At 42.2% G+C, this 11,367-nt stretch overlaps 2 protein-coding genes across 4 annotated transcripts in view; one reads left to right on the forward strand and one right to left on the reverse strand.

The window, feature by feature from the left end:
• LOC106608138 (WD repeat-containing protein 20) overlaps positions 1-2,301 on the reverse strand; it is a 12,096-nt gene extending 9,795 nt beyond the window's left edge. For 2 of the 3 annotated variants that reach the window (XM_045721019.2, XM_014205882.3), the window contains exon 1: positions 2,009-2,300. In XM_045721019.2, the coding sequence (XP_045576975.1) occupies positions 2,009-2,257 (249 nt within the window). In that variant the 5' untranslated portion in view covers positions 2,258-2,300. Of the gene's footprint in view, positions 1-2,008 lie in introns of all 3 variants that reach the window. The other variant, XM_082977004.1, reaches the window with a different exon arrangement.
• Positions 2,302-5,841: 3,540 nt separating this feature from the next.
• On the forward strand, positions 5,842-11,160 carry LOC106608137 (heat shock protein HSP 90-alpha 1). The gene is made up of 11 exons (XM_014205881.3): positions 5,842-6,010; positions 7,287-7,436; positions 7,642-8,008; positions 8,175-8,308; positions 8,484-8,792; positions 8,910-9,075; positions 9,192-9,382; positions 9,498-9,645; positions 9,768-10,036; positions 10,155-10,488; positions 10,727-11,160. Exons 2-11 carry the CDS (start codon positions 7,287-7,289, stop codon positions 10,834-10,836), a joined length of 2,178 nt encoding a protein of 725 aa, XP_014061356.1. The 5' UTR covers positions 5,842-6,010; the 3' UTR covers positions 10,837-11,160.
• Positions 11,161-11,367: the final 207 nt, after the last annotated feature.

Raw genomic sequence — 11,367 nt, forward strand, 5'->3', positions numbered from 1 at the left:
ACACATCCCGACAAAGAGACAACACTAAATAAATAGAAACCTAAGACAACATAGCATGGCAGCAGCACAACATGGCAGCAGCACAAAAGAACAGCTGTTGTCAAATTGCTGTTGTCAGCTGTTGTCAAATTCATAGGTGTAAAACATCTAAGAGCACTGGGTTTGTAGACAGCTGGTCGGTACTAGGCAGTTGGTGGTACAGTAGGACGCTGTAGATGGCTTTGAGCCCCCCAGAAAGTATATGCTAGGTTATCACTGGTAAGATAAGTAGCTATATTGATGATGAGGGACAATAGTTTTTCCTGTCAGTGTGAACTGACCCTGAAAACCTCCTGGTCCTAGTTTTATAACTGGGGTCCAGACTTCAAGTGTTTCTTAGGAAATCCAGGAAACCTCCTGGCCCAAGGGTTGATACTGTAGGATCCAATGTGTGACTCTGGTGGTCTAACTCACAGTTTCCAAAACTAGATCCTGGGTGTACATTTGGTTTTTGCCAGAGCACTACACAACTGTGTGTGTGTAGGGGGGGGGGGGGGGGGAAATCGCACAAGGTCAGTATGAAGGTACAACAATCTGGATACCGTCCAAGCCAACTAATCACTTTGCTAGATAGCGACAGCTACTAGCAAACCAAATGCACAACTGCAGAGCATTTAGCTGATTTTAGACAGTTAACTTAGTAGTTACAAGATATCTAGCTGGCAAACATTTTGTTGTGAATTCCGTTCTGAAACTATATGACCTAGTGCTTTCTGCACAACAGTGAGTGACTCACAAGACTCTGGTCCCTTGTTGTTGTGTGCTTGTAAACAAACACCACGTGACTGGGGCCTACGATAAGCTTCATAATGAAACATTCTGTGACAGGTGGAATTAACAACACATTTCACAAGTTGACTGCAGGTATTTACTTAAAAAGTTGCTACACATATTCAAATGTATTAAATGTTCGAAGACAGTTTCAACGATATTGAAAAAGCATCCCATGGCTTTCCAAATCCCCCGGTATAGCACTAAAACCAACATCCATTTGCCAGAAACACTTGCAAAAATTGAGGTGACAACTTAAAATATCTTACAATCTCCCACACAAATCTACTCCATCCTCGAAGTCCCCCATGTTATCATCAACTAGGCCAACACAGCAGTCCAACATCTTCCTCATCATAACAATAGAAAGGCTCGAGCAGCCACAACACAGGAAAGTTAATGGTGTCTGACAATGTGAAATAAGTTTCACTTTATTTCTGTGAAATGTGAGGACACAAACAATAGGACAGATTATCATCGTCATTATCACGAGATGCCTTAAACAGCTCGATGCAGTGACATCATCCCTGCCACCATCAGACCCAGACAGATCACTTGCATAACATCATCCAGAAACACAGCTCACTTCCAACCAAACACACTTTCACAATAAACAGTACCAAGCTGGCTTTGGGGCCTTGAAGGACTAGCATAGGACACATAACTAGTTGTCTATACAGTAGTTGACTATTCTATGATCGCCAAGAACCTGTGCCGAGTAAATAAAACAAGAGCACTAAAAACACACCACTGTTGTCAGTTATCACTCTAACCACAAAATACACAATATGTATATTACTGAACGTGTCGCATTTAACGTACTCTGCAACTGCAGAAGATGTCAATCAACATGTCAGAACTGAAGACGGGCAGTTCCAAGGTTAAAGCGTTCATATTCACATAGCTAGAGAAAACAAACAGTCCACTATAAGAGGCCATTCACTTGAATCGAACCGGTTAGTTGGCTAACTAGGTGGGCGATATGTACATACCAGCACTTCTCCACAGGGTGCGGGCAAAACAAACTGTGGCGATGCTACTAACTAGCTAGTTAGCCACCATAGCTAAGTGGCCTACTCTGGCTAGCTATCTGCGCACGTCAGTGAAACGTCCAAACAGGACAGCACATTGCTATGCATTTGAACACGCACATTAACTTTTTTATAATAAAAGTTGTCATCTTTTGAGTGCTGTTTACCTTTCTTACGCCTTTGTAGATGTAAAAGTACAGTTCCCGGCCAACATTGAAACAGATTCTGTCGCCGTTGCCTGACTGGTCGTTCACGTTCACGAATGACACTTTCACCGGATTTGAGCCCTGTGAATTAAAAGGCACCCTGTTAGGGCGGCTATATTCGGAGTGAGTGAGGAGTTTATAGACACCTTCCCGAGTGGTGAATTGAGTTTTAATTTCGTTCATCTCCTTCCCTCCTCCCTCCGCAGCCATCTTGGAAATTGGCGTTCATCCTGTCCAAAACCCGGATCTTACCAACGATGTGTATATAACCTGGATGATAACCCGGAGGGGGTGTATTAAAGCCACCGCGCAACCATCTTGGTACTCCTCCGTAAATAAAAAAAAATAAAAAGATTTGGAAGCGAAATAAATGCATGAATTAATGTTTAAATTCATTTTTGGCACGTTTATTATATTACAGACACCTTAATGCATACTTTTAACTTGTATAATGTGAGCTAAACATTTAAAAAATAATATATACAGTACCAGTCAAAAGTTTGGACACCACCTCTCATTCAAGGTTTTTTTTTTTTTTTTTATATATATATATATTTTTGTTACTATTTTCTACATTGTAGAATAATAGTGAAGACATCAAAACTATGAAATAACATATATGGAATCATGTAGTAACCAAAAAAGTGTTATACAAAACAAAATACATTTTATATTTGAGATTCTTCAAAGTAGCCAACATTTGCCTTGATGACAGCTTTGCACACTCTTGGCATTCTCTCAACCAGCTTCATGAGGTAGTCACCTGGAATGCTTTTCAATGAACAGATGTGCCTTGTTAAAATTAATTTGTGCAATTTCTTTCCTTCTTAATGCATTTGAGCTAATCAGTTGTGTTGTGACAAGGTAAGGGAGGTATACAGAAGATAGCCCTATATGGTAAAAGACCAAGTCCATATTACCGCAAGAACAGCTCAAATAAGCAAAGAGAAATGACAGTCCATCATTACTTTAAGACATGAAGGTTAGTCAATCCGGAAAATGTAAAGACCTTAGAAAGTTTCTTCAAATGAAGTTGCAAAAACCATCAAGCGCTATGATGAAAAGCTCTCATGAGGACCGCCACAGGAAAGGAAGACCCAGAGTTACTTCTGCTGCAGAGGATAAGTTCACTAGAGTTACCAATCTCCGAAAATGCAGCCAAAATAAATGCTGTCACAGAGTTCAAGTAACAGACACATCTCAACATCAACTGTTCAGAGGAGACTGCGTGAATCAGGCCTTCATGGTCGAATTACTGCAAAGAAACCACTGCTAAAGGACACCAATTAGAAGAAGAGGCTTGCTTGGGCCAAGAAACACGAGCAATGGACATTAGACCAGTGGAAATCTGTCCTTTGGTCTGATGAGTCCAAATTTGTGATTTGTGGTTCCAACCGCTGTCTCTTTGTGAAACGCAGAGTAGGTGAACGGATGATCTCCGCATGTGTAGTTCCCAACGTGAAGCATGGAGGAGGTGTGATTGTGTGGGGGTGTTTGCTGGTGACACTGTCAGTGATGTATTTAGAATTCAAGGCACATTTAACCTGCATGGCTGACCTGGCCTCCACAATCACCTGACCTCAACCCAAATCAGATGGTTTGGGATGAGTTGGACTGCAAAGTGAAGGAAAAGCAGCCAACAAGTACTCAGCATATGTGGGAACTCCTTCAAGATTGTTGGAAAAGCATTCCAGGTGAAGCTGGTTGAGAGAATGCCAAGAGTGCGTCATCAAGGCAAAGGGTGGCTACTTTGAAGAATATAAAATATACTTTTTTGGTTACTACATGATTCAATGTGTTATTTCATAGATATGATTGATGTCTTCACTATTATTCTACAATGTAGAAAAAAATAAACCCTTGAAAGATTAGGCGGGTCCAAACTTTTGACTGGTACTGACAGAGCATGCGCTCCTCAGTTGAGTCCACAACCAACGCGCAAAAGGTTCAATTAATTAATACTTCAGTTTAGCGAGAGAAGTGAGGAATTTGGTGAGGCAAAATACAGTTATAAACACTCGACAAAATGCGTGTAATAGTTTGTCTAGCTAGCAAAACGTTCCAGTGGAATTGCATGATGTTTACTTTCTTATTGTGGAGAATGCGGTCCTTGAATCATGGTTTACCTTAGCCCAAAGGCCGGCAGATGACGATATTGAGTCGTTTCATCGTACCGTCCAAAGGCAGTTTATGAAACGTGAATGAAACTGTGTATGACGTGAAACCATCCAAAGGTAAGCTGAAATGGCTCAAAGTCGCCATCTGGTGGCCTTTAGGCTCGGTAGACCATCATGCGAAAACGATCGTGAATGCTGCAAATGTCGAAGTCGTTATAAAAAAGTAATCATTCAATTTGGATATGACCATTTTACAATTGTGAAATGTATATTCATGTTGTGGATATTCATATTTAATTAATTTGATCGAGCCTACTACATTATTTTCTTCTGTAGAACACTCTTCATCCATGCAACATCAGATCTCTATTTTATCTGATCACAATTCTTCTGAATTGAAAATAACTCACAGCCAACACATCTAACCCAAATGTAAGGACACGCTTGAATGAATTACATCCGTTTATTACCATTCAAATTGCATACTCGAGTCATCCAGTCCTAATCATCAGAGTTGCAAGCGATTAAATAGATTCCTTAACGTTCATTATTTGTCCGGTCCATAAGTTCCCCATATCATGATCTGAGTCAAAATCGAATTGTTCTGTCTCTAGCAGTTGCCTCTCAATGTTTCCAGCCATCAGGGGAGATACAACTTCTCCAAACAACTAGATACGTACTGCTTTACTCGCCTGTTGCTAATAGTGCCATCCTCTGGGCAGTCTCTGCTCAAACACACATGCTGGAGAATTCTGGTCTTTTCCATCATGTTCTGTGTGTTCATGATTTGACATTTGCCTTATCATAATGACTTCTACAAATTGAGACACGAGTTGCATCGTACTGCATTCTCCATTATATACATTTTCTCATTTCAAATCAATCAAATCAAATTGTATATGTCATGCTTTCGTAAACAACAGGTGTCAACTAACAGTGAACTGCTCACAAACAGCCCGGCCCCTTTCCAACAATGCAGAGAAAATAGCCTACTCATGTTGCACTCAAACAAAATCAACATATTGCACATCTTGTTTATATCATCATTATAACTAAATCAGCAGTAGTGTCACCATTAGGACACAAAAAAGGCCCTCTTGTTTGGGTAAAACCATGCAAAAGAGTGTCTTTCTATAGACATGCATGTGTATTAAGGATAGACAGGATCAAAGACTGTGGAAGTAAACTCTGTAGCCAGTCTCTCAACACAGTTTCCGTGGCCTGGAACTGAACCATTACTCTAACACTTCAGCTATTCTTTCTCAATCTCACTGGCCAAAAAAGACTTGTGGCCTGTTATCTTTTCGGAGGCCTTCTGCCCTGCGTCTGTCTGTCCGAAGGGTTCTGGTGGGAGCAGGTGGTTGGAAGGGCTATGCTGACAGGCAATGGGGGTGTATGGTGGGGCCTGCTGGGCCAGGCCTGACACACGCTATCAGGACGCCTCTGGCCCCTGAGTGACAGGCACCCCTTGTGACTGTGCTGCCCTATAAGGACACATGCGGTTTACGGCGACGGACCCCTCACAGCTCTCACTATCACCCCCACCCTACTGGTCCTTTCTTTAGCCCCCCCCCTCTCTTACTCTATACTGTAGTGGGACTGGGCATTCCTTCTGGAAGCTTCTGAATGGGTGCTTCGAGAAAGCGCCCCTTGTATAAAAAGACAGGAGTAGGCCCAGGGGTCCTCAGATACAGCGAGTGAGAGGACATTCACCTGAATCCATAGAGATACAGAGATTTAAATACTAGATTCATCTGCAAAGGAACAGCAGAGACGCTCTGGGATTCAATCTACAGCGATCAGAAAACGCAAGTGAAGCACAGGAGCACATTCTTATCTAGTCAAGGTAAGAGGGGGAGGGAGATAGAAGAAAGGCAAACCAAATGAATAGCTACTTGCAACTCAGGAGTGTAAGGAAGGTCAATAGAAAATATTCTGGAAATACATTATGCATTACCGTAATATTATAAAGGTGAAACACCAGCAGGAAACAAGCAGCCTAGTATGTTGGTACTCTATACGGAATAATGTATATTGGGGAAGAATTGAACTGTATTAATCTGAAATTGCATTAAATCAGTGGGGAGAATTTAACAGACAGTTTTCCTGGGTCTGGTAGAACCCTTTGTGTGAGCATGCCAGGAGATGAGCACATGGAATATGACCCTGGTTAGAGGGAGAGAGAGACATGGCAGCTGAAGAGAAGGAAGAGAAGAGAGGCTTGGCAGTCGGCACAGAGAACAGTTGCAATCAAGTTACCTATAACAAGTTATTAAAGAATACAATTATCAGACCTCAAAGTGTCTTAGACCAGAACCTATATGATTAATATAGTCCGTTTGAAGCCAAGGGCAATGATGGATTCATAGATGCATTGATCTGGAAAAAGTTGTTTTATGAAGCCTTGATCATTTTTATGGATAAGATGCTGCTTTAGGAAAAAGTGTCTTCAATGGGGAAGAGTGTTAATGGCATTTGATGAATACTTCTCAGTATATCAGTGCTTTAAAACAATCAGGACTTTTAAGAGCAACTATAATAGTTTTTCTGAAATTAAATAACACACAAAACCCTATAGTAGAGAGGACAATTCCATGCTGAAGACATAATAAAACTCAACATTTCTCTATTCAAGACAAAAGTCTTACATCATTTTAGTCACATTCACATGGCACCACTACAGCTGTTGGCAAGGGGGTGTGAAGATTCTGTAAACTCCACCCTCTTTTCAAATGGCAGAGGCCTTGATTGACAGATGGGGCCTGTGCAACAGGAGCCTCTGATGGAGGGCTGTAACAGCTGCCTTTCTTCTTCAGCACTTCTATCCCTCATGCCATGTGGCTGACTAGACTTGAGGCTTTCTAGAAAAAATCAGGTGTCTCTGGATGTTAAAAAGCTTTAAAAATGCAACATTTCCTGCAATGACTATTTGTAAGCTACTATAAGTTTTATTTTCTTAAATTTTACTGAAGCAAGACTTATTGCAAAATGCAGTGAAAAGCCTAAAGTGCTTTTAAAAAGCATGTCTTCTGAATAGCCTTAATACAAGGATATTCAGCCATTCTTAGGATAATAAAAGTACAATTAAAGATCTTTCAATGTCTGCCGTTTTGTTTCTCCAGATGCCAGAGATAGCCAGCCACACCATGGAGGAGGAAGTGGAGACCTTTGCCTTCCAGGCTGAGATCGCCCAGCTGATGTCCCTGATCATCAACACATTCTACTCCAACAAAGAGATCTTCCTCAGGGAGCTCATCTCCAACTCCTCAGATGTGAGTAGATTAATCATAATGCTGAATTGTCCCATGTAACATTTTACCTTAGTGACCAACCACTCATACACTGCACTCTGAGCCAATATAGAAAACAAGTTATAGCTCAGAGTTAGCATGCTAACCACCTTGTTAAATTAGCTCAAGCTATCACCCAAGAGACTTCTTTTTACCATTGTGACCTCTTTTTTTCATGTTCTGACAGGCTTTGGACAAGATCAGATACGAGAGCTTGACAGACCCCACCAAATTGGATTCCTGCAAGGACCTAAAGATCGAGGTCACCCCTGACCTGCGCACTCGCACCCTGACCTTGGTTGACACCGGCATCGGCATGACCAAGGCCGACCTGATAAACAACCTTGGAACCATCGCCAAGTCTGGCACCAAGGCCTTCATGGAGGCCCTGCAGGCTGGAGCTGACATCTCTATGATCGGGCAGTTCGGTGTGGGTTTCTACTCCGCCTACCTGGTGGCTGAGAGGGTGACTGTCATCACCAAGCACAACGATGATGAGCAGTACATCTGGGAGTCTGCAGCTGGTGGCTCCTTCACTGTCAAAGTTGACACTGGTAAGCCTTTTCAACAGTATTGATTAATATGCTACTACAAACACATTTCTCCAATACAACAGTATAAACCCTCTTCCTGCATAAGTTGAATCTGCTGTGCAACAATGTCATTCTAAAGGTAGTAAGCCTAGATCCAATGTGTGAGTCTGATTTGTCCGATCTGAAGGTGAGTCCATTGGCCGTGGCACCAAAGTGATCCTGCACATGAAGGAGGACCAGTTTGAATACTGTGAGGAGAAGCGCGTCAAGGAGGTTGTGAAGAAGCACTCCCAGTTCATTGGCTACCCCATCACACTCTATGTAAGTTCTAATAGAGCTCTATATTTGTTTAGTCGTAACAAAATATTGGGGAGATGAACTGAAATATACTGTATAAACTAGGAAAGTAACCTGGCGATAATAGTGGACCCAAACATTGCTCCCTATAGTAGGCAAATCCTTAAAACGTTTTAATAACATGAACATTTTCATCAAGGTGGAGAAGTCTAGAGAGAAGGAGGTGGACCTTGAGGAGGGAGAAAAGGATGAGGAGGCTGATAAAGATGCTGCAGCTGAGGACAAAGACAAGCCCAAGATCGAGGACGTCGGCTCTGATGAGGACGAGGACACCAAGGATAGCAAGAACAAGAGGAAGAAGAAGGTCAAGGAGAAGTACATCGACGCTGAGGAGCTGAACAAGACCAAGCCTATCTGGACCCGTAACCCTGATGACATCACCAATGAGGAGTATGGAGAGTTCTACAAGAGTCTGACCAACGACTGGGAGGACCACCTGGCTATCAAGGTGAGTCTATGATAGCAACCCGAAAACTCAAGCCTTATGGGTTTATCTTGATCCAACCTATGAATTAATATATTATTAGGACTGTATGAGTCAATGTTTATCTTTTTATTCCCACAGCACTTCTCAGTGGAGGGCCAGCTGGAGTTCCGCGCTCTGCTCTTTGTGCCCAGGAGGGCTTCCTTCGACCTCTTTGAGAACAAGAAGAAGAAGAACAACATCAAGCTGTATGTGCGCAGGGTCTTCATCATGGACAACTGTGACGAGCTGATGCCAGAGTATCTCAGTGAGTACTGTTTCTTGAACCTTTCATGAATACCTCCTGAGCACCTCACTCAATCAGGACTTCAAGTAAAACTGTAAGTAAGATGTCTGACCAATTGTCTGGGTCGTCCTCTCCAGACTTCATCAAGGGTGTGGTGGACTCTGAGGATCTCCCCCTGAACATCTCCAGAGAGATGCTGCAGCAGAGCAAGATCCTCAAGGTGATCCGCAAGAACTTGGTCAAGAAGTGTATAGAGCTTTTCACAGAACTCTCAGAGGACAGAGATAACTACAAGAAGTTCTATGAGCAGTTTTCCAAGAACATCAAGGTACGGTCTTCCTCCCTTTGAAATGGCTTTTCCAAGGTACCACAGATTTTCTCCCAAACTTCTCCTTCTCTTTTTGAGGGAGCTTTAACATCTTCCATCGTTGTGTGCCTTTTAGCTGGGAATCCATGAGGACTCTCAGAACCGCAAGAAACTGTCAGACATGCTGCGCTACTACACCTCCAACTCCGGTGATGAAATGGTTTCCCTGAAGGACTACGTTTCCCGCATGAAGGACACCCAGAAACACATCTACTACATTACTGGTGAGCTGCCCTACATTTTTTTCTCTCCATTCTTTTTCCTTTGTTAAATCAATGTTACATTGAAAACTTGAGAAAGAAACAGGGCAATCCAACTGTTAATAACTGTGTATATCCTCTTCTAGGTGAGACCAAGGAACAGGTCGCCAACTCTTCCTTTGTGGAGCGCCTCCGCAAGGCCGGCCTGGAAGTGATCTACATGATTGAGCCCATTGATGAGTACTGTGTCCAGCAGCTGAAGGAGTACGATGGCAAGAACCTGGTCTCTGTGACCAAGGAGGGTCTGGAGCTGCCTGAGGATGAGGATGAGAAAAAAAAACAGGAGGAGCTGAATTCTAAATTTGAGAACCTCTGCAAGATCATGAAGGACATCCTGGACAAGAAAATTGAGAAGGTACAAGCACAATTTACCTGAACCTAATCCCTCTGCAAAGTGTCTTCACCTTTTAATATCAGACCACTTACAACAACCGTCACTATGACTACTAATAATCTGTTTTCAATATTGACAGGTTTCAGTGTCCAACCGCCTGGTCTCCTCCCCCTGCTGCATTGTGACCAGCAACTACGGGTGGACAGCCAACATGGAGAGGATCATGAAATCTCAAGCTCTCAGAGACAACTCCACCATGGGCTACATGACAGCCAAAAAGCACCTGGAGATCAACCCAACCCACCCTATTGTCGAGACCCTGAGAGAGAAAGCTGAGGCCGACAAGAACGACAAAGCCGTGAAGGATCTGGTCATCTTGCTGTTCGAGACTGCTCTGATGTCTTCTGGATTCACACTGGACGACCCTCAGACCCACGCAAATCGCATCTACAGGATGATCAAGCTTGGCCTGGGTGAGTTGATCAAGCTTATTCGCCCTCAACGTTTGTCTTGGTTGATGGGGTTCAAAGTCTCCTTCTAGAGCAATATACAGACAGGGCTGCAAACACCAAGTAACTGACAGAAATATCATGGTAGTACAATGGTAAGGAATATGGCTTTTGCTTTTCCCACACTTTGGCTGTCTGAATAGCAGTTAGTACACCAATTGAAGATGGTTTTCAAATGTGGGCTATTTCTTCCCATCCACAGGCATCGATGATGATGACTCAGCAGTGGAGGACATCCTCCAGCCCAGTGAGGATGACATGCCTGTCCTGGAGGGAGATGATGACACCTCTAGAATGGAGGAAGTTGACTAAAGATATTACAGAAGTACATCATTTTATTTCTCCCTTTTAAGTCTTTATTTTGTAAGTAATTTTTTTGTTTGTCCCAAATAGACTTTCCAATTTACATTTTCCATGACTGTCGAGCTGTGGTGAAAGTATTGTATTTAATCAATCATAATTAATAAATACCATAATCATATAGTATATTGGCTGCTTTCAACCCTATTCAACTGTACTTTAATAATAGGCTATTTAATGTCAAGTCAACGGGGATTTGACTTGTCTTTTTGTAACTGTGAGCTATTTTCTATGAAAAACGACAAGATTTATAATAAAGATGTATTTCGAAACATATCTTACATTGTTTCTTTCTGGTTGATGAATCCTCTTTTTTAAATAGTCTGGATTATTGTGATGTCAGGCATGTGTATAATTCAACACAATTTAATATCTCAGAGATGGATGAATGGACTATTTATTTTGCATCTTCATTCATATTTTTGCAATCACCTTACCCTCTCCTAAGTGCTCCCTGTAATGACAGTATTTCAGATCTTGTTT

The sequence above is a fragment of the Salmo salar genome, chromosome 06, assembly GCF_965601325.2.
Source record: "Salmo salar chromosome 06, fSalSal1, whole genome shotgun sequence".
NCBI lineage: Eukaryota > Metazoa > Chordata > Actinopteri > Salmoniformes > Salmonidae > Salmo > Salmo salar.

Excerpts from the sequence above, each read along its gene's own strand:
- LOC106608137 (XM_014205881.3), top strand. The coding sequence starts at position 7,287 with ATGCCAGAGATAGCCAGCCACACCATGGAGGAGGAAGTGGAGACCTTT. Across the intron at positions 9,646-9,767 it reads ACACATCTACTACATTACTG|GTGAGACCAAGGAACAGGTC; the intron begins GTGAGCTGCCCT and ends ATCCTCTTCTAG. Across the intron at positions 10,489-10,726 it reads GATGATCAAGCTTGGCCTGG|GCATCGATGATGATGACTCA; the intron begins GTGAGTTGATCA and ends TCCCATCCACAG.